The sequence below is a fragment of the Chlorocebus sabaeus genome, chromosome 10 (genome assembly GCF_047675955.1).
Source record: "Chlorocebus sabaeus isolate Y175 chromosome 10, mChlSab1.0.hap1, whole genome shotgun sequence".
Classification (NCBI taxonomy): Eukaryota; Metazoa; Chordata; class Mammalia; order Primates; family Cercopithecidae; genus Chlorocebus; species Chlorocebus sabaeus.
In genome coordinates, this window is record NC_132913.1 from 116,575,300 (window position 1) to 116,598,254 (window position 22,955).

Consider the following 22,955-nt stretch of genomic DNA (forward strand, 5'->3'; position numbering starts at 1 on the left):
AATCATCTGCAACGTGTTCTGGAAGACTCTGCACTGAAACAAACCCACCTTACTAAAGAACTATTTCAACTGTTGCCACGTCACCATCTCAGGGGCATGGAGAAACTAAAAACAAATTGAGCATTTAGAAAATAAAACAAGATTTTTAAACACAATCAAGGAATAGGTTATTTATGACACAGTTTAAAAATATTTTTGATATAACTACTTGATCTGATTTGTTCTTCATGTTTTTATTGCTTGAAAGAGGACAGACACATAAAGTATGAAACTCCTCAGCTTTATTAATGCAAACATATTTTTATTAAAGAATGAATGCATTTATGCTAAAGAATAGCTTACATATGTTGTAAAGCAACAAGCATATCTTCAAGAAGTGAGTCCTCTTCAATATGACTCCATGCTTATTCTACATGCCTGAAAACTGGGCCCACACACAGGGGCACACGTACACGCACACGAACGCAGATACGGACACACAGATACGCAGACCGAAATGCTGACACCATCGCTCTCTAGATTGGATTAGCTCTCATTTAAGGCTTCTTAGGTGCTGCAGTGCCCCTAATATTACCAGGATTGAAAACAGACGTTTAGGAAGGAGCAGCATGACTTGGAAAAGTAGTCATCTGCTCTTGGCCTCCAATGTATGTATTTTAACAAATACTTACAATTTCATTCTATGTTGACTCTGTGTTTTTAATGTTTAAAGAACCATGAAACTGAGAAATCTCAGGATTTTTTTTTAGTGAGAACTTCTCATTCAAAATTTTTAAAAATGGGCAATTCTGACCCTAAGATATCATCGATTTTATGATAACGCAATAAGATTTCCCTTTAGGTTAAGATGATGTGGGTTCTCTAGACAAGCCAAGATTATCTCATTCTCTATCTAAGTGCGATGCTGAGTGATGGAAGCGAGGCTTCCGTGGTGATACCAAATTGGATTTGAAGCTTGCCATCAAGGATGCATCGGACAGGACCATTCATTAAATAAGTTACCATAAATCTCAGCTGGATAAAAGGAGAGCTGACATAGAATGTGTTCACTTGTTGGTCACTCATTACCCTTTGCCAAGGCTTCTGTTGTTGGGGTTGTTGTTCTAAACTCCTGGTTTGTTCGACTGTTTATTTCATTTGCTTGATTGTTTTCTTCCTTTTGGTGTCCTGCAATGTATGTTGAGATTCCATCCCTCTAGGGATGTGAGAAGGGGAAAGAGGGTGGACAGGGCAGGAGGAGGGAAAGGGAAGGGGTCATTAGTAATTGCAAGTATTCTAAGAAAATAGATGAAGTGAATACAATAAGAGGGTACTACTTGGTATATTTATGTAAATAAAAGCATTATCTGTAACTGTGAATTAACTGCCAACTATCAGGTTGTTAGTTGTAAAGCTCAATAAAGGCTGTGCTGATTTGCATACAGAGGAGGGCATCTGCCCTGGGAGAGGAACAGAGATATTCCTTCCTCCCTGTGACCAGCGTCTCCATCAGCACCCTGCCCATCCCACTAGAGATCCCATAGGTGCCCCTAACATTCTTGTGGAATTTCATAAGGCAGACTGGAATAGCCCATCCTATAACAGCTGCAGAGTATTTGCCTGAGAGTGGTGAAAACTGCCATGGAGCTCTCCCACAGAGAGGCATTGGGAAATGAGAAAAACAAGAAGAGAGTCTAGAACCTTCCTCCCCATCCACACTCCCACCCTCCTCACAGTCACAGCAGCAGCAGGTTTCAATGTAACGTAATTACTTTAATGATACATTTCTTTAGATTTAGAATTGCTCTTCTGAATTTAAAAAGCTTGGTCAGCCAATAGTTTGGCAGTCTTTTCATCCCAAATTTGAAACGTTGCTTACTCATCTATTCCCTTGAACTCCGTGACCAATGCTGCCTTTGCTGAAGCGTCTCAAGTTCATTCAGCCGTCATCGGATTCCAATTCCTGGGAAACCTCTTCGGAGGAGCTGTTGCTGTGGATCCGCCCGTCACTCTTCATACTGTGGAAAGTCTTCCTGAAGGCCTCCATCATGGCGTGGGCCAGTTTCTTGGCCTCGAGCTTGCTCTCGCACTCCACGGCGTGGCAGTCCATCTGGTAGGACAGGTCGTCATTGATCTCCCTGTATACCCAGGCGAAGATGTTGGGGCTCACGTTGTGGTCGGCGGTGCAGTAGGCGATACGGGCCACCTGGAAGGTATCCATGTGCACTGTGGCCTCCCCTTTGTGGTCAAGGTGATGGAGCCACACTTGGAATGGCCGGATTTCCAGGAGGGCATTGGCTGGAAAGACATCCTCTCGGGCTAGCGTGTGCTTCTTCCAGAGCTCAATGACCGGCTTTTCTGTGCAGCCTGACAAAAATTGCATGCCAGTGGTGGAGACTTTGCCCAGGTAGGTAACCTGCAGATGCAAGAGAGGAAGAAAAGGGAGGCATCAGCAGAAGGCTCTTTGTTCTGACAGACTGAATGAGTAGGTGTTTCACACAGTCACGGTGTCACAGTGGGAAGGTGAAGACACTTCTTTCTTGCTCCCTGAAAGAATAACTCATCAGAATTTCTATCTTTTCTAACAAGTTGCCTACTTGGCAAATGTATTGAAATTATTTGAATAGAGTTGGATTTTAAAACCTAATTTCTAGAGAACTACTCTCCCTCTCCTTACTCCTTTTTAAACCCCAATTAAAATGAAGAGTATGATCTTTTACATAACTTGTCATTTCTTTAACATCATAAAGTCACTCAAAATTTATTTTCAGCCAAACACACACAGAATTGAATAATATGAAGGAATCAAAAGGACACTGCATTGGAAAAACAAAATCTTTATTTAACTTATCTCCTAGCCTGGGTCTCTTTCCAAATCTCTCAATGTTTGATTTCACTTAGGCTGCCTGCTTCTAATGCCAAGGACGCAAAAACTGTTCTCTTGAAATTATGGCCTAAAGCATGATAGTTTTCCTTCCCAAGATAATTTTTAAAAATAACAGCAGTGCCCAGTTGTTTTTTAACCTAAACGGTTTTTGAACTGATGAGCATCTGGTGATCTGATAATAAACGAAAGATGTACAGATGAATTAACAGTAGAATGCTGGCTTATCACTTAGCTAGATGGCAGTGTGAAAACTAAGAAGAATAATTCCAAAAGATTCAAATACTGTCTTTTTAAAAACTTGTTTATAATATGCCAAGAAGGGATTTTCATTCTTTCATTGTTTTATTCATCCCACAGAATACATAGAATTACTATTATTGGAGCATAGGCACTATGGGGAGGCATAAGACTTAAGAGATCATCTAAGAAATAACATGAAATAGTATATACTTACATTTAAAATTAGTGACACAAATAGAAACACTATGAATGCAAGGAGAGAAAGACCAGAAGAAGGTCCGTGGAAGCAGTGAGAACTGAGAGGGGACATTTGGTCACAAGGATGCCAAACAATGTTTCTGTTTACTGGGACAATACAGGCCACATATAAAAAATGAAAACACAGAAGTTAAGTACTATTGTATCTTTGTGACAAAAGTAGTCCCTTTAAGAAGGGAACTTTTTAATAAAGATGTGTAATGGTGGCACATTACAGAAGTATTTATTGGGACCCTCTTATACACAATGGCAATCTAACACCGAGGCATGGGGGTTGCTATGAAACTGGGGAGGGCCGAATATCCACAGGAAAGAAATAATTGAATATTCATTCAGAGGACAGTCTTTGAGGCAGGTGAAGCTGAGATTTAAATCCTAGCTCCACAGTTCACCAGGACAAAACTCTCACCCTTGACACATGCACAGCTATGACTACGATGTAAGGCAGGCCATGGAAAGGGCAAGAAGGGGAACAGCAAAGTACCGTGAGTGTTCAGTGGAGGAGGCAGTGGCATACTGAAGACAGAAGGCCTCAGGAAGAGGCATTGGATTTCAAAGCATCGGCCTCAAACTACATAGGAGCCCAGCAAGTCAAGATGGCTAAAGAGGAGGAGGGAACAGTGAAGGCAAGGCTGCAGTAGAGAAAGTCTCAGCCAGCTTGGACAAAGAGGCTGTGCTAACCTGAGCACACATAAACCCATAGCCTAAGACAGCCCTGGAGCAGAGGCCATGTAAGAGGTCCACGACCTCTGGATAAAAAATAGGCTGATCTTTGCGGGATCGCCCCACATGCGGTCTGAGGAATTGGGGCGTCGTTGCTCCTGCTGGAATGCCACTGAAGGGCTAAGGTCCAAGGAGTGCCTGGATGTGATACAGGCTGTGAACTCAGACTTTCCTGATGCCAGGAAGAAAGGTGGATGGGGAGGCCTGACTGATAGCAGAAACACAGCCAGGGGGATAAGGGTGGCCTGGATTAGGAACAGAGGCAGTGGGGAAGGACAGGAGGAGGCAGAGGGAATAATATTGCAGGACGAAAACTAACAATACAGGGTGAGTACCCCTTAGATAAAATGCTTGGGACCAGAAGTATTTCAAATTTCAGCTATTTTCAGATGTTGAAATACTTGCATATACATAATGAGACATCTTGGGGAGATAACCTAAGTGTGAACATGAAATTTATTGATGATTATGATTCATACATAGCCGTTAGTTTTACCCAATATTTTAAATCATTTTATGCATCAAAGTTCATGAAATTGAGCCATCAGAAAGCAAAGGTGTCACTATCTCAGCCACTCATGTGGACAATCTGTGAACGTTTGGCACCAAATCAATTGTGGTGTTTATGCACCAAATAAATTGTGCATAAACAGAAAATGTCAACACATTTAAAAAGGCAGCCCACCCAATGGGAGAAAATATTTGCAAATCATATATGTCATAAGTAATTAATATCTGGAATACATACAGAACACCTAAAAGTCAACGACAAAAAGTAAAAAAACCCAACTTAAAAATGGGCAAAGGTATCCACAGTGGACTGAATAAAGAAGATGTGGTACATACACACCATGTATAAATACTACTCAGCCACGAAAAGAACAAAATCATGTCCTTTGCGACAACATGGATATAGCTGGAGGCCACTGTCTGAAGCGAATGCAGGAACAAAAAACCAAATACCACATGTTCTCAGCATCCAATTCAAACTCTGCAGTAATCAGCACATTACGAGCTGTCACCACCCAAACAATTTAATATGAAGTTACCCTAGCCATCATCCTATTATCCTATTGTCAGTTCTACTCATAAGCAACTATTATCAGTTCTACTAATAAGTGGCTCACTCAATTTATATATACTTATCACAACGGTTCTACCAATAAGCGGCTATGATCAATTCAACTTATAAGCAGCTATTATCAGTTCTACTAATAAGCAGCTTACTCAGTATATATATATTTATCACAACACAAGAACCCCTCTGACTACTCCTACCACTTGTTTACTCACTTATAAGTAGGAGTAAACATTGAGTACACATGGACATAAAGATGGGAACAACAGACACTAGGGGCCACTAGGAGGGGGAGGGTTGTGGGGGTAAGAGTTGAAAACTACCTACCAGGCATCACACTCACTGCCTGGGTAACGGGATCATTAACACACCAAACCTCGGCAACACACAACTCACCCATGTAACAAACCTGCACTTGTACCCCTGGACCTAAAAGTTGAAAAAAGGCTTTAAAAAATAAACTTTCTGTATGGCAATCCCTGGGGGAAAAAATGGGCAATGGAAATTAATAGATATTTTTTGAAGCCAAAAAAAAACCATGAAAAGATGCTGCTATCCTTAGAAAAATGCAAACCAAAAGTACAATGAAATACCACTTCACACCTGTCAGGATGGCTGCTAAAAATACAAAAATTAGCCAGGCGTGATGGTGTGCACCTGTAATCCCACCTACTCAGAAGGCTGAGACAGGAGAATCGCTCGAAACCGGGAGTCAGAGGTTGCAGTAAGCTGAGATCACATCACCGCACTCCAGCCTGGGTGACAGAGTGACACTCTGTCTCAAAAAATAATAATAATAATAAATAAATTAAAAGTAGAATTACTATATGACTTGTAGTTCCACTTCTGGGTATATATATACCCCAAAGAATTGAAAGATGTGTATCAAAGAGATATTGTATACGTTTATAGCAATACTATTTGCAATAGCTAAAAAGTAATTCAAGTGTCAACTGACAGATGAATGAATAAACAAAACATAGTATATATGTATAATGGAATATTATTCAGCCCTAAAAGGAAGGAAATTCTGACAGATACTACAACATGGATGAATTCTGATGACATTATCCTAAGTAAAATACACCAGCCACAAAAAGACAAGTACTGTATGATTCTATTTGTATGAGGTATTTAGAGTAGTTAACATCAAAGAAACAGACCAATTAGAATTGTGGTTGTCAAGGGATTGGGGGAGGGACGAATGAGGAGTTACTGTTTAATGGATGCAGAGTTTCAGCTTCACAAGATGAAGAGAGTTCTGGAGATGGTTGCTGGTGATAGCTGTGTTCATTATGAATGTATTTAATACCACTGAACTGTGCACTTAAAAATGATTAAGATGGTAAGTTTTATGTTGTATGTATTTTACCAAAATAAAAATAAATTAGGGGAAAAGGCATATGGAGGAAATTAACTTTAGTACCTGAAATGAGGTATATTTATTTTTGCTATTCACAAAAACTAGAAATAACTATTTTTATGTTTGGTAGACAAAAATCCTGATTTCCTCTAAAGGCTCTCTCTCTCTCTCTCTCTGATATTTTTCTAAAAAATTGCATAGAGAAATATATATCATGACATAATTTAAAAATACTTCTAAAAATCCTTATTGCAAGTTGTAGATGATTCACTACAATAAAAACCAATTTCATAGTAGTAAAATTTTGATAACTAAGAGAAAATATCTTCCTCTTTATAAATATGTATTACTTATAAAATAAACATTTTAAAAGAAATAAAGTTGTATTTTGGAGGTGTACTGGAGAGACGAGTGGAGCACAGATAAGTAGTTTAAATGAGATTATATAAATTTGAAATATATTATCTATATGAAATTATATAAATTCAAAGAAATATTGTTAACAGCTGGGTGCAGTGGCTCACGCCTATAATCCCAGCACTTCAGGAGGCCAAGGCAGGCAGATCATGAGGTCAGGAGTTTGACACAAGCCTGGCCAATATGGTGAAACCCCATCTCTACTAAAAATACAAAAATTAGCTAGGTATGGTGGCAGACACCTGTAGTCCCAGGTACTGGGGAGGCTGAGGCAGAAGAATCACTTGAACCTGGGAGGCAGAGGTTGCAGTGAGTTGAGATCATGCTACTGCACTCCAGCCTGGGCGACAGAACAAGACTCTGTCTCAAAAAAAAAAAAAGAAATATTATTAACAAGTTGGCACTTCTTAAAAAAATACAGGGGCTAGGCATGGTAGCTCAGGCCTGTAATCCCAGCACTTTGAGAGACCAAAGTGGGTGAATCACTTGAGGTCAGGAGTTCAAGACCAGCCTGGCCAACATGGTGAAACCCATCTCAACTAAAAATACAAAAATTAGCTGGGTATGGTGGTGCACGCCTGTAGTCTCAGCTACTCAGGAGGCTGAGCAGGAGAACTGATTGAACCTGCAGGAGGCGGAGGTTGCAGCGGGCTATGATGCACCACTGCATTCTAGCCTGGGCAACAGAGCGTGACCTTGTCTCAAAAAAGAAAGAAAAGAAAAGAGAAACATAGGAAAACAATTATCTGAATGGGACTTCCTAGAAGCGGAATGGAAATAATTCTTTAAAAAGCGTGTCCCTAAAAATAGAATGCAAAGGGATAAAATGACGTAGCAAGACCATCTCCCCCGAGAAACTCTTTGAAATCAGCCCTGCTGTTATCCATAATGGCCCAAGTTCCGGAATCCTGACCTACGTCTGTGCACTTTGCTCTAGGAAATCAATTATTTACTGCCTGTCCACACATTTCTTAATTCTCCCATTAAATTCTCCAGAGTTTGGATTAACCCATAATGTTGACTGTAAGTCACTGAAAAACACTATTCAGACCTTTTTTCAAAAAGTGAACTTCTCTCTTTTTTCTATATATAGTTTAACAGAAATGCCTCTTATAGCTCTGATTTTCAAGGGAAATTGAGTAAAAACTGTTTTAAAGAATTAATTGTCTCAAAATACCAATGATTCAGTTATGATCTGCATGCAACCATGTCCCCTGTGTATTTGGGCCATGGAGTTCCCATGTCTCAATAAACAGAAACCTTATACTATGGGCCATTATACCTGTATATTTCTACATCAACACTGTCACAGGGGCTTACTCTAAATATAAATAGAGAGGTCTCCTCCTGCCACGGTTTCTCTCATGTGGGAAAATTCCCTTTAATGTTCTTCTGTAGGCACATCCTCCTTATGAGTAAGAACACAGAACTCAATGTGCAAGGCTGCTTCTGGGGGTTCCACAACCAACATAGCTGTGCACCAAGGTCAGGCTTGCTTAAGGAGAATCCTGTCATCCTGTCTATGAAAGAGGTGAATACTTTCTAGATGAATCATAGGCCCTGTCTTTAAGAGTTGCCATCTTCCAGAGCCACAAAGTAGACAGAAGACATCATCTTATAAAATTGGTCACAAAATGTGTCCAAAATGATACACAGATTTTTCTTTAAGCCTTCACCACCCAGGGTGCTGGAACAAAGGGACTTGGAAGGCGACAAGAGGAGTCTTCAGGAAAAGTAACAACTAGCTGGAAATTGCAGTAAATACCAGCTTCTTTTCTATGGTGGCAGAAGCAGGCACTGGGCACGAAACTTATTACAAATGAATCATTCTGAGAGAAATAAAATGAACACTTTCCCCATGTGTCATTCCATGGCATAAACCGATGTCCCAAACACAGACATTTGCAATGTGTGTAAATCGACTTGCCCAACCCCAACTGAAGAAGTTATTTGAGAATATTCACAGCCTGTGAAAATATAGAGAGGCTGTGAAACCAAGGGACCCGCCAGAGTGTCTGCAGTGTTAACAGCATCGGATCAGGAGACAGCAGTGTCCTCAGAATCTCTCCTTCCAACTCATGAGTTTTCCAACACCCCAGCCAGCTCTTCATTCATGAATCACCATTCCCTGCTCATCTGTGTCAAAACAAACTTGGTTGCCTGAAAGTTATACTTCTGGCTGAGCAGTACCATTTGCTCAGTACCATTTGGTGGCCGGTCCGTACTTCATTCTGGCCTGAGAAGCTGCTGTTTTGAACCTGACTCACCTCATGCTAGACTGGACAGTGGGATGAAAAGGGTCATGTCAAGGGTTCCCAAACAAAGATGGAAGATGGGATGGATGATTGTACAAGAACTCAAGCACCTGGTTTCCTGGAGTTCTTCGACTTTCCAAGCTGGATGAGCCCAGCTTCACAAGCTTAGTTTGGGTTCCACTTATTGCTGGGCTTCTCAAGAATGACAAGCCAAGAATAAAGACTTTCTGGAGGCCTCTCTTGAGATATAAAAGACTTTGCTGTAACTAACACAAGAACAGAAAACCAAACACTGCATGTTCTCATTCATAAGTGGGAGCTGAACAATGAGAACACATGGACACAGGGAGGGGAACATCACACAACGGGGTCTGTTGGGGGCTGGGGGCCTAGGGGAGGGAGAGCATTAGGAGAAATAACTAATGTAGATGACGGGTTGATGGGTGCAGCAAACCACCATGGCACGTGTATGCCTATGTAATAAACCTGCACATTCTGCACATGTATCCCAGAACTTAAAGTATAACAAAAAAATAAAAATAAAATTTGCTGTTTTTCCTTTGTCTGTAGGACATAAAATATGTACCCAGCTGACATAAAATAGCATGATAGGAAAGGAGTATGGAGGAAACTTTGCTGGGAATCCTAATAGCCTTTGGGTTCCAAGGCAGAAGATGAGAAAAAGAAAAGCCGCTCTTAACCCTGGGCAAAATACCAGAGTCAAGCTCTTCTTCTATCACATGAATTCCCACCTGCACATTCCAGAGAAAAGGCTAAGGGTGCAACACAGAGATTTACGACCTCACTTGAATCCACTGCTTTCTTGCTGGCCACAGAGGCGAGGAATTCACTGGGCACTTTGAAGAGCGGAGATGGATCTGCATGCCAATTTCTCAACAATCTAAATCACAAACACTGATTGGATAATTATGACCACGAACCTGTATTACAAGCTTTAAGCCATGAAGAAGGTATTAAAAGATAGATGCTGTTCATAGTGAAATCTATGAAATTATTGTCAGCACGATAATACATTTTGGAGGTCTAGAAGAATGCAGAGGGAAGACACAAAGGGGGCTACTAGACCCAATTCCTGGTTTCTGGGAATCACTAACAGGAACAGGACCAGTGGCTAACATTTATCCAGGACTTACTCTACGCCAGGTACTTGGCTAAATGCTTTATATGGATCATTAATCCTCATAATAATTCCATAAGGTATGTAATAGCTGTTTCTATAGATTAGGGAACTTGTAAGAGGCTGAAGTAACTTGCCCAAGGTCACAGAGTGGCCAGAACTTGAACCTGGACAGTAGGACCCGGAAACCTGGCTCACATTTGCCACATCCCAACTGCCCTTCCCAAGGCTGGTCCCTTTAGACTTGTGGTGAGCCTGCCAACAGGATCCTCTCTGGCTCCTCCTGGAGCTCCCTGCCCAGTTTCAGCATCAGCCATCAAGGAGTTACAGGGTCCTCCACCAGTCTTCCTGGGCCCTGGAGAAACCCATAAAAATAGCAAAGGGGAGTGGTAATCTGGGAACTATTTTCAACACTTCAAAAGGGCAGAGAAAAGCTGTTTTCTGACAGTGTCTCTTTTATTTTGTGTGTGTGTGTGTGTGTGTGTAATATGTGTGTATATACATAATATATTGTGTGTATATGTGTGGATATATAATATATATAATATTGTGTGTGTGTATATATATATAAGCAAAAAATGAATTCACATTTACATAATGTGATTTATTGGGCAAATAAAATTGCTCTAAACATGGAGCCTATGACAGAAAATATGTACCTGTCAATGATCACATTGGAACCCAATGACCAAAACTAGGACACTAATTTTCCACTGGGAAGTCAGTGGCAGTCCCAGAGCCCACCAGTGAGAGAATCAGTTCTTGGGCCCATGTCTCCCAACTCTAAGAAAAATGTTCCTTCCGTCTCAGCATGTGACTCCTTAAGCTAACTTCTATAATAAGGCACATCATTAGATACAGTGATGGCTGATTTTATGTATGGATTTGGGTAGGGCATGGTGCCCACTCTTAGGTCAAACACCAGCCTAAATGTTGCTGCGAAGATATTCTTTTTTAGATGTGATTAACATTTAAATCAGTAGACTATGAATAAAGCAGATTACACTTCATAATGTAGGTAGGTCTCATCCAATAAGGTTAAGACCTTAGTAGAGAGAACAGATGCCCCAAGAAGGAAGAAAATCTGCCTCTAGACTGATTTCTGACTCAAGACTGCAACACCTCTTCCCTGGGTCTCCTGTCTGCCCACTTTCCCTTAAAATGTTGGAACTTGCCAGACCCTACAATCATGTGAGTCAATTATTTTAAAGATATGTCTCTGTCTCTCTCTCTCTCTCTCTCTCGATCTTTCTCTCTCTCTCCCTCCCTCCCTCCCCCTACTCACAAACACACACACACATACACACACACATATAAATGGGTCAATCATTTATGTGTGTGTGTGTGTGTGTACCAACCTAACACCACTCATTTGTTACAAATGTAATGATTCTGATACCCAAAGATCTGAGAACACTTGCCCCAAATCCCACAGTTGGTCTCAGAAAAGTGAGATGTAGAACCCAAGTCTTCTACCACAAAACAAAAGCTCTTTCCACTGCTTTAATTTCTTCACTTGAAGAGGATTCAGACACCTTAGTTTCAATTCTTATATCATTTACCTTTTCTCTGGCCATTTCTTCAAGAGTCCATATTGAGACCAAGACCTAGTCAGGGACAGCAAAATGTAATAGTCACCCTACCAAGGCTTTTTAAACATCCTGCAAGGTGGTTGGAGTCAAAGGCATTTAAACTGTCCTTAATTAGAGATGTGTTTGCATAGCCCAGGGATTTTAAATTATAATGCGTCAATCATTGAAAGAAAACAACAGGGCAGCATAGTTAATATTCAGACATCATATTCCTAAAGAACTCTGACATGGTGTTTAACAAAGCAGACCATTCCCACTTCAAAGAATAATTCCAAAAAGCAAACGTTAAATCTGTGCCATGTTGGTTCTTACCCTACCTCTCGTGCATTGTGTATCAACATACTAGACAACACATGTTAAAAAATTGCTCTTGGAGCCCAACACTATGGTGGGTAGGACTTTGCACATCCCTCAATAAAGGCAGTTGAAACTCTCAGAAGGTCAACCCAAGAGGCTTGGTCTCAGCTCAGAGTACGCCTGGGCATCCTTTTTGGTTGCAATCGCTCCAGAGTCCTCCCCCTCAGACCTACAGGCTTCTGTGTGTCATCCTCAGGAAGCTCAAATGACTTTGAATCAAAGCTAGGGTTTTTTCTTTTGTTTGATTTGTTGTCAGAGTGAGTCTTTCATACCATTTTGGGGTCTGTCTTTTGGCAGATCTACTTCACTTCATCAGGATAAAGGTGGATCTAGGCCGGGTGTGGTAGTTCATGCCTGTAATCCTAGCACTTTGGGAGAATGAGGCAGGCAGATCATGAGGTCAGGAGGTCGAGACCAGCCTGGCCAACACAGTGAAACCCCGCCTCTACTAAAAACACAAAAATTAGCTGGGCGTGGTGGCAGGCACCTGTAACACTTCAATCTGGGCAACAGAGCTAGACTCCAACTCAAAAATAAAACAAACAAACAAACAAACAAACAACAAAAATGGATCTAGCTGTCCTATGGCTAGACTGGGATGAAGCTCACTAATTGTCATTCTCCATGAGGCCACCCCTCCAAGTCTTCTGCCTAATGTCTGCTTAGCCAGGTTTACTTGCCTGACCAGGAAGTAGAGGGTAAGCTTAGCTGCCTAAACAAGGCCTTCCTCTAACTTTATCAGTCTGCTTTTGTTCGTTTTTCTAAATGGAATGATTATGACCCAGAAAGGCATACAGACCTACTCTTAATTTTTTTAATAGACTCAAACATGCCAATTTCATAAAGTACACAATCTCTAGGGCACATTTATGCACATGCCTTGGTTGGGAGATATTTTTTTCAGTAACTTTCCTAAAGCTAAAAATATTGAGAAAATTTTAAAAATGTTTAACACTTTTCCCCAAGTATTTGCATAGGTTATGTTGACATAATCTATAAAAATAGTAATAGAAATTTTGTTAGGAAATGTATGTTTTATTATAGAAATATATACCACGGAGGAAAATGTATCAAGACCCAATATCAAGTAATAACTAAGTACTATTTTTGAACTCTAGCAAAGAGGTGAACATTCCTTCAGCTGTTAAATACAGCATTTGCCCCACAATTAGGGAGCAAAATGACAGATTTATTTCTGCTATTTGTATTATAACTTAGTTCCAATGATGCAGAGTGACTAGAGATTTTGTGCCCCATTTTGCACTTATCCAGCAGTCCCCATGTGCAATTTGTCCTGTCAATTGGCTCTTGGATGTGTGAAGCTTGGAAATACTGTCATTGTCACTGTCAAAGACAGAAGCGATTTATCTTGAAGGTACTGAAGTGTGCCCCTGAAGACAAAGTCACTTAATAAAAATGACACCACATTGAAATACACATCCCCTCATGTGGCCCCTTCTGGTGAGCTGGCCTTAGGATGATGAAACCTGGAGCTGTTCCACCCAGCGGCCCAAGAACAATTTATTTCCTGACAAGTCTGATACCTCTCCCTCTGCTTTCTAGTCAGAAGAGTACACTGAAAAGCCACAGAAATTCAGCAGAGCTCTCTAGGCCCTAACACGCTCACAAGGAGAAAATTCTCTAAATGATAAATCAATATCAAGCGCACTGCTTGAGAGTCATCCTGACAAATGGATTCAAGGGACAAACAATGCGGCGGGGGAAAAGTGTTACCAATTTTAGTCCTTGGAGCACTTTATCAATTCATTTTCCTTTGTGCACAACTCATTAGGAATGGACCACAGACGGCCCTAAACATTTAGAAAGAATAACGTTGAGATACCATGTGGTTAGAGGTCATAAACACACAAATCTACTGGCTACAAGTCCAGAGATCCTAGTAAGCAACCAGTGGAGATTTGGAATACAAGAAGGAGAGGTACACTGAAGCTAATTAGACATGGAATTGCTATATATTCTAGAGAAATGAAGAGATGTTTAAATACAAACCTTTATATGAATGTTCATAACTTTATTTGCAATAGCCAAAAACTAGCAGTCCAGATGTCTTTCATCAGATAAATGGTTAAGTAAACTGCAGTACATCCATATCATGGGATGCCACTCAGAAATAAGAAGGAATAAACTTTGATATGTGGAACAATTTGGATGAATCTCTAGGGAATTATACTGAGTGAAAGTCAGCCTCCAAATGGTATATGATTCCATTTACATATAAATTTTGATATAACAAAACCTTAGAACTGGAGAACAGATTACTGGTTGTCAGGGATTAGGGACGGGGACTGCATTTTATTTATAATTATCAAAATGTATCATATATTTGTTGTTCCGATCAATGGATATTAATACTAATTGTAAGGATAATTCAAACCAAAGAAATATTTAAACTTAAAGATGTATTGTTACAGAAAATAATTTTTGAAAATTTCAATTGTTTATACATTTTTCTTGCAGAGAAAATATGACAGGGTAGACAATAAATGATTAAGCAACAGTTATGAAATCCACTCTCTCCCTTTATGAGGGAGAAAAGGAGGTAACCCTAGAGAAAGGAAGAACCTAGTCTAATCTTATTGTCAACTTGTTAATTACCACATCTTCTGCTGTTTGCAAGTAAGCAAATCCTTGTCTGCAGAATTCTTCTTGTAGGATATACCTGCTTGCCTAGAATCGGTAAACAAACCTGAAATATGTGAATTTATGGCATATAGCTTCCAAGAAAGAATCTCACAATGTAAGTAAGTATAAAATGGAGCTGTTTCAAGATTAAAAGGGTGCCCTCTTCTTAAGTAATGTCAGTGTATACAGTATTAGGTATTTTCTGTGCCAATTTGAGCCAGACCATACATAATGCAGTGAGAAAGGATTGAGAGTGCTGTACTGACAGTCCTAGCTCACATTCATTCTGTTTTGCTTGTGCTTTCTAATTATTTGATTCTTTGTAATTATTAGTAAAGTTTGGTACTAGATGAGCTTTTTTATCTGAATATCCAATTCTTTGTGTAATCTCACAGAGTAATAAATAAAAGCCTCAACCATAAACTTATATCAGGTTGAAATTCTGTGTGGAAAATAGAAGGGCTATTAAAGTTCAAGGAAAAACAAACACAAAATTTATGATTATTATAGAAGAGCTTATTCATGATATTTTTAAAGATAGGCCAGTTTGGTGTTTAGATTATATTAGCTACATTTAAAAGAGCCATGTAGAAAATTATTTAAAATGACAGTCTTTAACATTAATATGCCAGAAATTATATCCCTTGCAACTATTTAACTTAGAACAAAAATATTTGATATGTACTTAAAAATGTGTGGTTAACTAGAATATTAATATATTTGGTAGAAAACTGAATGAAATCCTTAGATTATCTCTTACCTGACAGAGTCTTATTTAAAATATCTACTCATAGTATTACATAATTAGAGAAATGCAAATTAAAACAACACTGAGATACCTCTCTCACCAGACATACTAATGAAAAGTAAAATGTATGGCCCATATTCTGTTAGCAAGGCTGCGAGAAACAGACACACATATATCGATGGTTGGAATGCAACTTAGTATAACCCTTTTGGAAGGGAACTGTCATTCTATAACAAAATTCTGTATGTCTTTTGAATCATCAATATCATACCTGGGAATTTACACTGAAGATACTCTTCAATATGAAAACACGTAATCACAGTTTATCCAATGCTGCATTATTTGCAATCATAAGATACATAAAACAATCTAAATGTTCGTACCAAATAAAGCAGTTGAATACATTACAGTAAATCCATCTAATCTACTATTCAACATGTGTATTTGAAAATGAGTGAGAAAGAAAAAAAAGAAAAGGCTGGGCACAGTGGCTCATGCCAGTAATTCCAGCATTTTGGGAAGCTGAGAAGGGTGGATCACCTGAGGTCAGGAGTTTGAGACCAGCCTGGCCAACATGGTGAAACCCCGTCTCTACTAAAAATACAAAAAAAATCATGCCACTGCACCCCAGCCTGGGCAACAAAGCAAGATACTATCAAAAAATAAATAAATAAATAAATAAATAAATAAATAAATAAATGAATAAATAAATAAATAAATAAATAAATAAAAGTTTAAAAAAAAACGGGGGGTTTTGTGTAAGCAAGTAGGGGAAGTGAAAGCATATATTTTTATATATTTGTTTGTGAACAAAGAAACCAGAAGAAAAAAACTGATTACCAACATGCAGTGGTTGCTTGGGAACGGGGTTAAAATAATGGGTATGTGGGAATGGGTAGAAGGCATGAAGAAGTGATACTTCTTTAAGTATACCTTTTTGTATAGTTGTGACTTTCAGAATCATGGATACAAAAATTAATACAATCAAGAGAAACCGGTGAAAATATTCAACATATAACCAAAATAAAAATGAGTAAACCTAACTGGATTGCAAATGAAAAACAGAACTGCAGTGAAGAGAGGAAAAAACAAGCTCAAATAACATTTTAACACAGTATTTGGACAATATTCCCTCTGGCTAAAGACAGAAAAAATATAAACCATTATTGTACTTTAGTTAGTAGATTTATTTTTCAAAGTGCCCTAGACTTACAATGCTGAATTCATGCGTATTAAAGAAATAAGTTAAAAAGTAGCTATATAGTAAATGCTGAGAACCACATTTCTCATTGTTAAAGAGAGTTACACATATGGAAAGTCGGGGGGCTACGCAGAACCCTGGGACATTAGAGTGGAATTGGAGTAATTCCAAATCCATGGCTATCAATATATATAGACATGTAGACACTGATATCAATATACAGGTGAGTTTTTGTGTACATGCATATATACATGTACTTCTTAGCTGTGCCTAGCACCCTGCGAGCAGTAATGTGCCCAGTACTGTGAGCGTAACTAAAGCCCAGATCTTGGTTTCTAAATATCGTTCTCCACTAAAAGAAGCCAGCCCTACTCAGATAGAGCTGCTTTCAGGGCTGTTACACAAAACAGTGATATGGTCCTGGAACATCGTGCTGTACCAGAAAGGAAGACAGTGCTCAAAGAATGATATAAACATGTTCAAAGCACAGAGACACTTGAAGGGGCTCCTGCTGGCCAAACTGGGGACAATTAGACCATCAAAGCAAATTATTATAGTAATGATTACAACCCACAGAATGGGCAGGAATCCATGAATCAATATCGATATAAATAGATAAATGAATAAATTGTAGGAAGAAAAAGAAAAGCTCTTATACTAGAACACAAACTAATAAAGGTAGAAGAGGCGATGAGTTTAGAAAATCACCACTTGACTCCCAACGAAGTAATAAATGTTTCAGGCAAGAAGGATCAGTGGATGCTAAAATCTGAGACTAAGCATCTGATGAGAAATCGGGTATTTACACAGAAACAAAGTACCTCCACAAGACACCTATTATTTACAAATGGAGAGTAACAAATTTTCTGTGGAGAAACCTAACACATCCCATCCCAACTAAGTGATAAAGTCATATACACTGTGAAGAATGCAACATTACTTCCATCACCCCCCTGCCAACCCCTTGAACCCAATCTTATGGAAATGTTGAACAAATCCAAATGGAAGGGCACTGCTTAAACTTCAAAAGTATAAAGGTCAGAAAGACTGAGAAAGAATAAAGATCTGCTCCAGATTAAAGGACATTAATGAGACACATCTCATTATCCTGGATCAGTTCCCGGGCACTCATTTACTTTTCTTTTGATATAAGGTACAATAGTTTTCAATTGTCAAAATATGAATAAGGTCTCTAGATTACATAATAGTATTGTGTAAATGTCAATGTTCTGATTTTGATAACTGTCTTGTGGATTCAAGAGAACCTCTTACTTTCTAGGAACCACACTCTGAAGTATGGAGACATCATGTCTACAATACGCTATCAAACAGTTCAAAAGACAATAATTGTGTGTCTGTAGGAGAAAAAGATAGAAATATACACATACATATAGAATATAAATGATAAAGTAAATAAATGATGGAGGAATACAGGAAAAGAAACCTATGTATATTGAAATATTTTATAATAACTTTTCGACATTTTTGTGTTAAAATTACTTCATAATAAAAAGCTAAAGAGAAGATCAATGAAGACATGTCCTTGGTTGAATCCTAATTTAAGTGAAAAAGATGAAGATTTTCATGAACATATACAGTTGACTAAGCAATGTTCATATCCTGAAGAGTAAATTTAAGATATATTCAACAAAAGACCCGTTTGTGATCAAAATCCATCCTCTCATGCTGGCTGGATCAATCTATTTTAGCGATATGTGACAAATTCTATTCTAACTGTCCTGGAGCACATGTGTGTGTGGCAGGGGGAGGGGTGAGGGGGGAGGGGAGTGGATCCAGGAATTTCATTGGAAATACATCAGGTTAAAAATAGCACCCTTGGCAATAAAATCTATGACCACTTAAAAGCTTTCAATGTCATATTCTACCTTCTCTTTACAAAATAGAACCCAATGCACGATGTGAAAGTAATTTTTGATGACTAGTCCTGTTACATTTTCACATTCTTAACATAATCTTGGAACCACAGATTTTCTACTATTACCTAATGAGCTGATCCAAGGAAATATTGTGACAATTTGATAATATTGTTACTATTCATCTCCACATTAGAGTTATTACATTGAAAAAAAAATTCTACAGGAGTTTCCCACTAGATTTCTTTTTCTTTTCTTTTTTTTTTTTTTTTGGAGAGAGAGAAAGAGAGAGGAGAGAGAGAAGAGACAAAGAGAGAGAAAGAAGAGAGATGGGAGAGAGACAGAGAGAGAGAGAAAGAGAAAGAGAGAGAGAGAAGAGAGAGACAGAGGAGGGAGAATTTTTTTTTTTTTTTTTTTTTTTTGAGATGGAGTCTTGTTCTGTCACCCAGGCTGGAGTGCAGTGGAATGATCTTGGCTCACTGCAACCTCTGATTCCTGGGTTCCAGTGATTCTCCTGCCTCAGCCTCCAGAGTAGCTGTGATTACAGGTGCCCGCCACCACACTTGGCTAATTTTTGTATTTTTAATAGGGACGAGGTTTCACCGTGTTGGCCAGGCTGATCTCAAATTCCTGACCTCAGGTGATCCACCCATGTAGGCCTCCCAAAGTGCTGATATTACACATGTGAGCCATCGCGCCCAGCTGAGAAATTTCTTTTTAAGAAAGGAGAATGATATCAAGTATTTAGAAATACAGAAGAAAGTACTGATAATATAGAGGCTTATGGATTGTAATTTTGAAGGATGTCTAGTTAAAGTCATTGCCAAGAAATGTATTCTTAAGGGAAGAAAAAAAGAAGTTTTCTCTTCTTTAATATTTGGAAAACAAGAATAAAGAACAAAGCAGACTCAGGATATTTTGAGATGAATGACTACTTCAGCAAGCACATTTATTTTTAGTGAGAGTGTACTTGCACTGGTGCAAAGGTTTCAAATCATGATGGATTAAGGAAAAGCAAGAAGCTCTTTCATTATTTTTCAAGAAGCACCTGCTCAGCGGTCGAGAAAGCAGTCTTATATTCTTATTTTAAGACACGGTAGCACATTACTAGCGGGGCAAAGCAGGCAATCGCTGTCTAGTAGACAGATTCAGAATTGCTTCCTTCTGATTCGCTCAGAAGGAAAGAGCCATGCCTGGCCGGCCATGGAAGTCATTGGCTTAGGTGAGCAGAAAATGCAGCCTGGCAATGCCCGGGACAGACCTGTGAACCACATTAGAAGGAACGGCTCTGTGGCCAGCCAAGGAAGAGCAAGGACTACATCCAGCTCATATCCTTTGAAGTCCTTTAAAAGATGATTATCTGACTCTTTGGGCCCCTTCCATATTTCAGGGCCTTGTATGTGTAAAGCAAAGATACAGAAACCATGACTCACAGATTTAAAACAGGAAAGCAGATCTCTTTTTAAAAAGAACTTTATTTTTATTGTTTTAGGAAAGTCTCTTTATGATGAAAGTCCTTGTAAACTCAGTGGATTTTCCATGTGGCTGTTTGCATGTTGACTTTTTCGACTGTGCTTTTCCCAAAACCCTTCGGTTGGGCTGGAGTGTACCTGGGTGTTCCTGCTTTCCCCCATCACCTGAGTCATGAGGATGCTGAGATGCTTCTGTGAGAAGATCTACCAGGACTCAAAGGGCAATCTATATCCTGCAGGAATACAGAGGCGGATCACTGACAGAGCTGGTGCTGGGTTAGCTCCTCTCTGCCCACCCCACCAAGAAGGTGGGACCTGCACTCCACCACCACCTGGGCCCTCTCCCCTGCTTCCCCCACAAATGCTCTCCCTCACTATCCTAGTTGAGAGACAGCCCTGAATGTCCCTCTCCTTCCTATCTTAGAGACAGTTCCAAATGTCCCTCCATTATTGCCAGCTCTCAAACTCTACACTAGTGATTTGATACTGAATCTAAGTTAGAAAGTCAAGCTTGATTTCCCATTAACACCAAGTTCTATCAGAGACAATAATGAAGATAAGTCTTCATGCTCATCATTTCCTGAGGAAATGGCCATCACAGCCTTGCTCTGCCCCTTGGACTCAGGACTCCTTTGTGCTTCTTGCCAGGCCCCTCCATTCTGCCTTGTGTATGACTGTCTAGGAATTGACAGTAACAGCCCATGCTAAAGTGTAAATTTCTAGAATGTAGAGATGTGAGTCATTGTAACAGCATACCACATACTGCTTGAGTCCAATAAACACTAACAGAATAAAAAATAAATTAATTCTCCTTAATGTCTAACATTTTAATGGCATAAACACATATTAGGTATTACAATTTTTAAATCTCTTAAAATTCAGGCTAGTTTTTTTTTTTCAGATGGAGTGTCACTTTGTTGCCTAGGCTGGAGTGCAGGGGTACGTTCTCCGCTCACTGCAACCTCCACCTCCCAGGTTCAAGCAATTCTCCTGCCTCAACCTCCCAAGTAGTTGGGATTACAGGTGCCCACCACCATGCCCAGCTAATTTTGGTATTTTTAGTAGAGATGGGGTTTTGCCATGTTGGCCAGGCTAGTGTCCAACTCCTGACTTCAGATGATCCACCCGCCTCAGTCTCCCAAACTATTGGGATTACAGGGCATAAGCCACTGCGTCCAGCGATTCAGGCTAGTTTTATGTGGAGAGTTTATTTATTTTTCTTTTGGATGTTGGTCTATTTGTAATGGTGAATAAATGATAATAGTTGATTAATAATATTTCAATTAATAAAGTGAATGACTGATATCCTGATAAACATAATAAAGATGTCCATATAACCTAAAATGTGGCCAACCCAATACTTATGCTCTTTCCTAAGTTAATTTTCCTTATTATTTGTTCAAACGAACAGGAGCTGCTGGTGGTTTGACTTGTGTTCATGGTTCTGTTCCTTTGTTCAAGATTTCTGGGCTGTCAGGTCTCTACTATCACAGGTGGCAGTGATGTCTTATTTCGTTTGGGAAGTGCTCTGCACAAAACTTGTGAACATTCTCAGAAAGTAACAGTGAGCAGTGCCTTGCATGGGCTATACAACAAAACAGAGTTTGGGGTGGGAGTGAGTTGATGAGGAAACCTTCCTTTTGTGAACACACTGATGAATTTCAGGAGACTTCGGTCAACATGTTGCATTGCCTGCCCAGCACACTGTCATGGAGTGTGCCGTTCTGGGCCACTCCCGTAGCCTTCTCTGTCAGTCACTGTCACTGTGTCTTGTCAAGAGCAGAGAGCCCTTGCCTGGTCACTTAACATGCTTTGATTTGGCAGTCACAGAATACGCTGCCATTGCTGAGGCTCATTCTGTGACAGGAAGGCCTCCGCTGCCTGCCTCAAGTGCCACAGCCCAAATCAAACTTGACATAGCCCATCTCTGACCACCATCATTCTACCCCTGGCTGGTAGCAATTCAATCAAGGCCTAAAGGAAAAAATGGCTTTTGCAACGTCTCACATATTCCATCAATGAACCCACGGACTCTGCCGGGAACCATGCTGCATAAGGCAATATTTCCTCACCTTTAACTAGTAGATTGTATTAAAAAAATAAACAAGATGAAAGAATGCTACATTTTCTCAGCAGAGCTTAGTCCTATAAATAATACCCAGACATACACACATAACTAACTTCCTAAACATCTTTTCCTCCAAGGTTTTGTTATTGTTATTTTGGTAAATGTTGAAACTTTAGTATCCCTAAATTAGGAAAGTGTGTGTGTATGTATGTGTGTGTGTGTGTGTGTGTGTGTGTGTGTGTGAGTGGGGAGGAGGAGACTAAAAAATGCACTTTGTGGTTAAAAAAAAATGTAAAACATGCCTCAAACAGCTTTTCTTTTTGTAGAGGTATACAGAGGAAAAATTAATAAACTTGGCTAGATTTTATGGTGAAAAATCTTAAGTTCTTTTTTAATTTACCTTAATTTCTTTCAGAAAATGTAAATATATATATATATGTAACTTAAGTCCTAGATAATGAAAAACTATCCCTAAATGAATTAAATTCACCCCTACCCACAATCAGCTTCCAAAAGCAGAGAGATGAGGTTTTATTCTTCAGACTAGAACCCTAGATTCAAAGAGGAACCCAAACAGTCACTCCAAAAAACATTTGATCTCGCTGTTAGATTTTGGTTTAGACAAAAATGACAATTTGATGATACCATCTTGTTTTCAAAAT

The 22,955-nt window shown here is 39.3% G+C and overlaps 1 protein-coding gene across 1 annotated transcript in view; it reads right to left on the reverse strand.

The window, feature by feature from the left end:
• Positions 1-258: 258 nt before the first annotated feature.
• Positions 259-22,955, reverse strand: part of PID1 (phosphotyrosine interaction domain containing 1) — a 253,765-nt gene continuing 231,068 nt past the window's right edge. Inside the window, exon 3 of the mRNA XM_007966529.3 lies at positions 259-2,395. Within this exon, the coding sequence (XP_007964720.1) occupies positions 1,919-2,395 (477 nt within the window). The 3' untranslated portion in view covers positions 259-1,918. The remainder of the gene's footprint in view (positions 2,396-22,955) is intronic.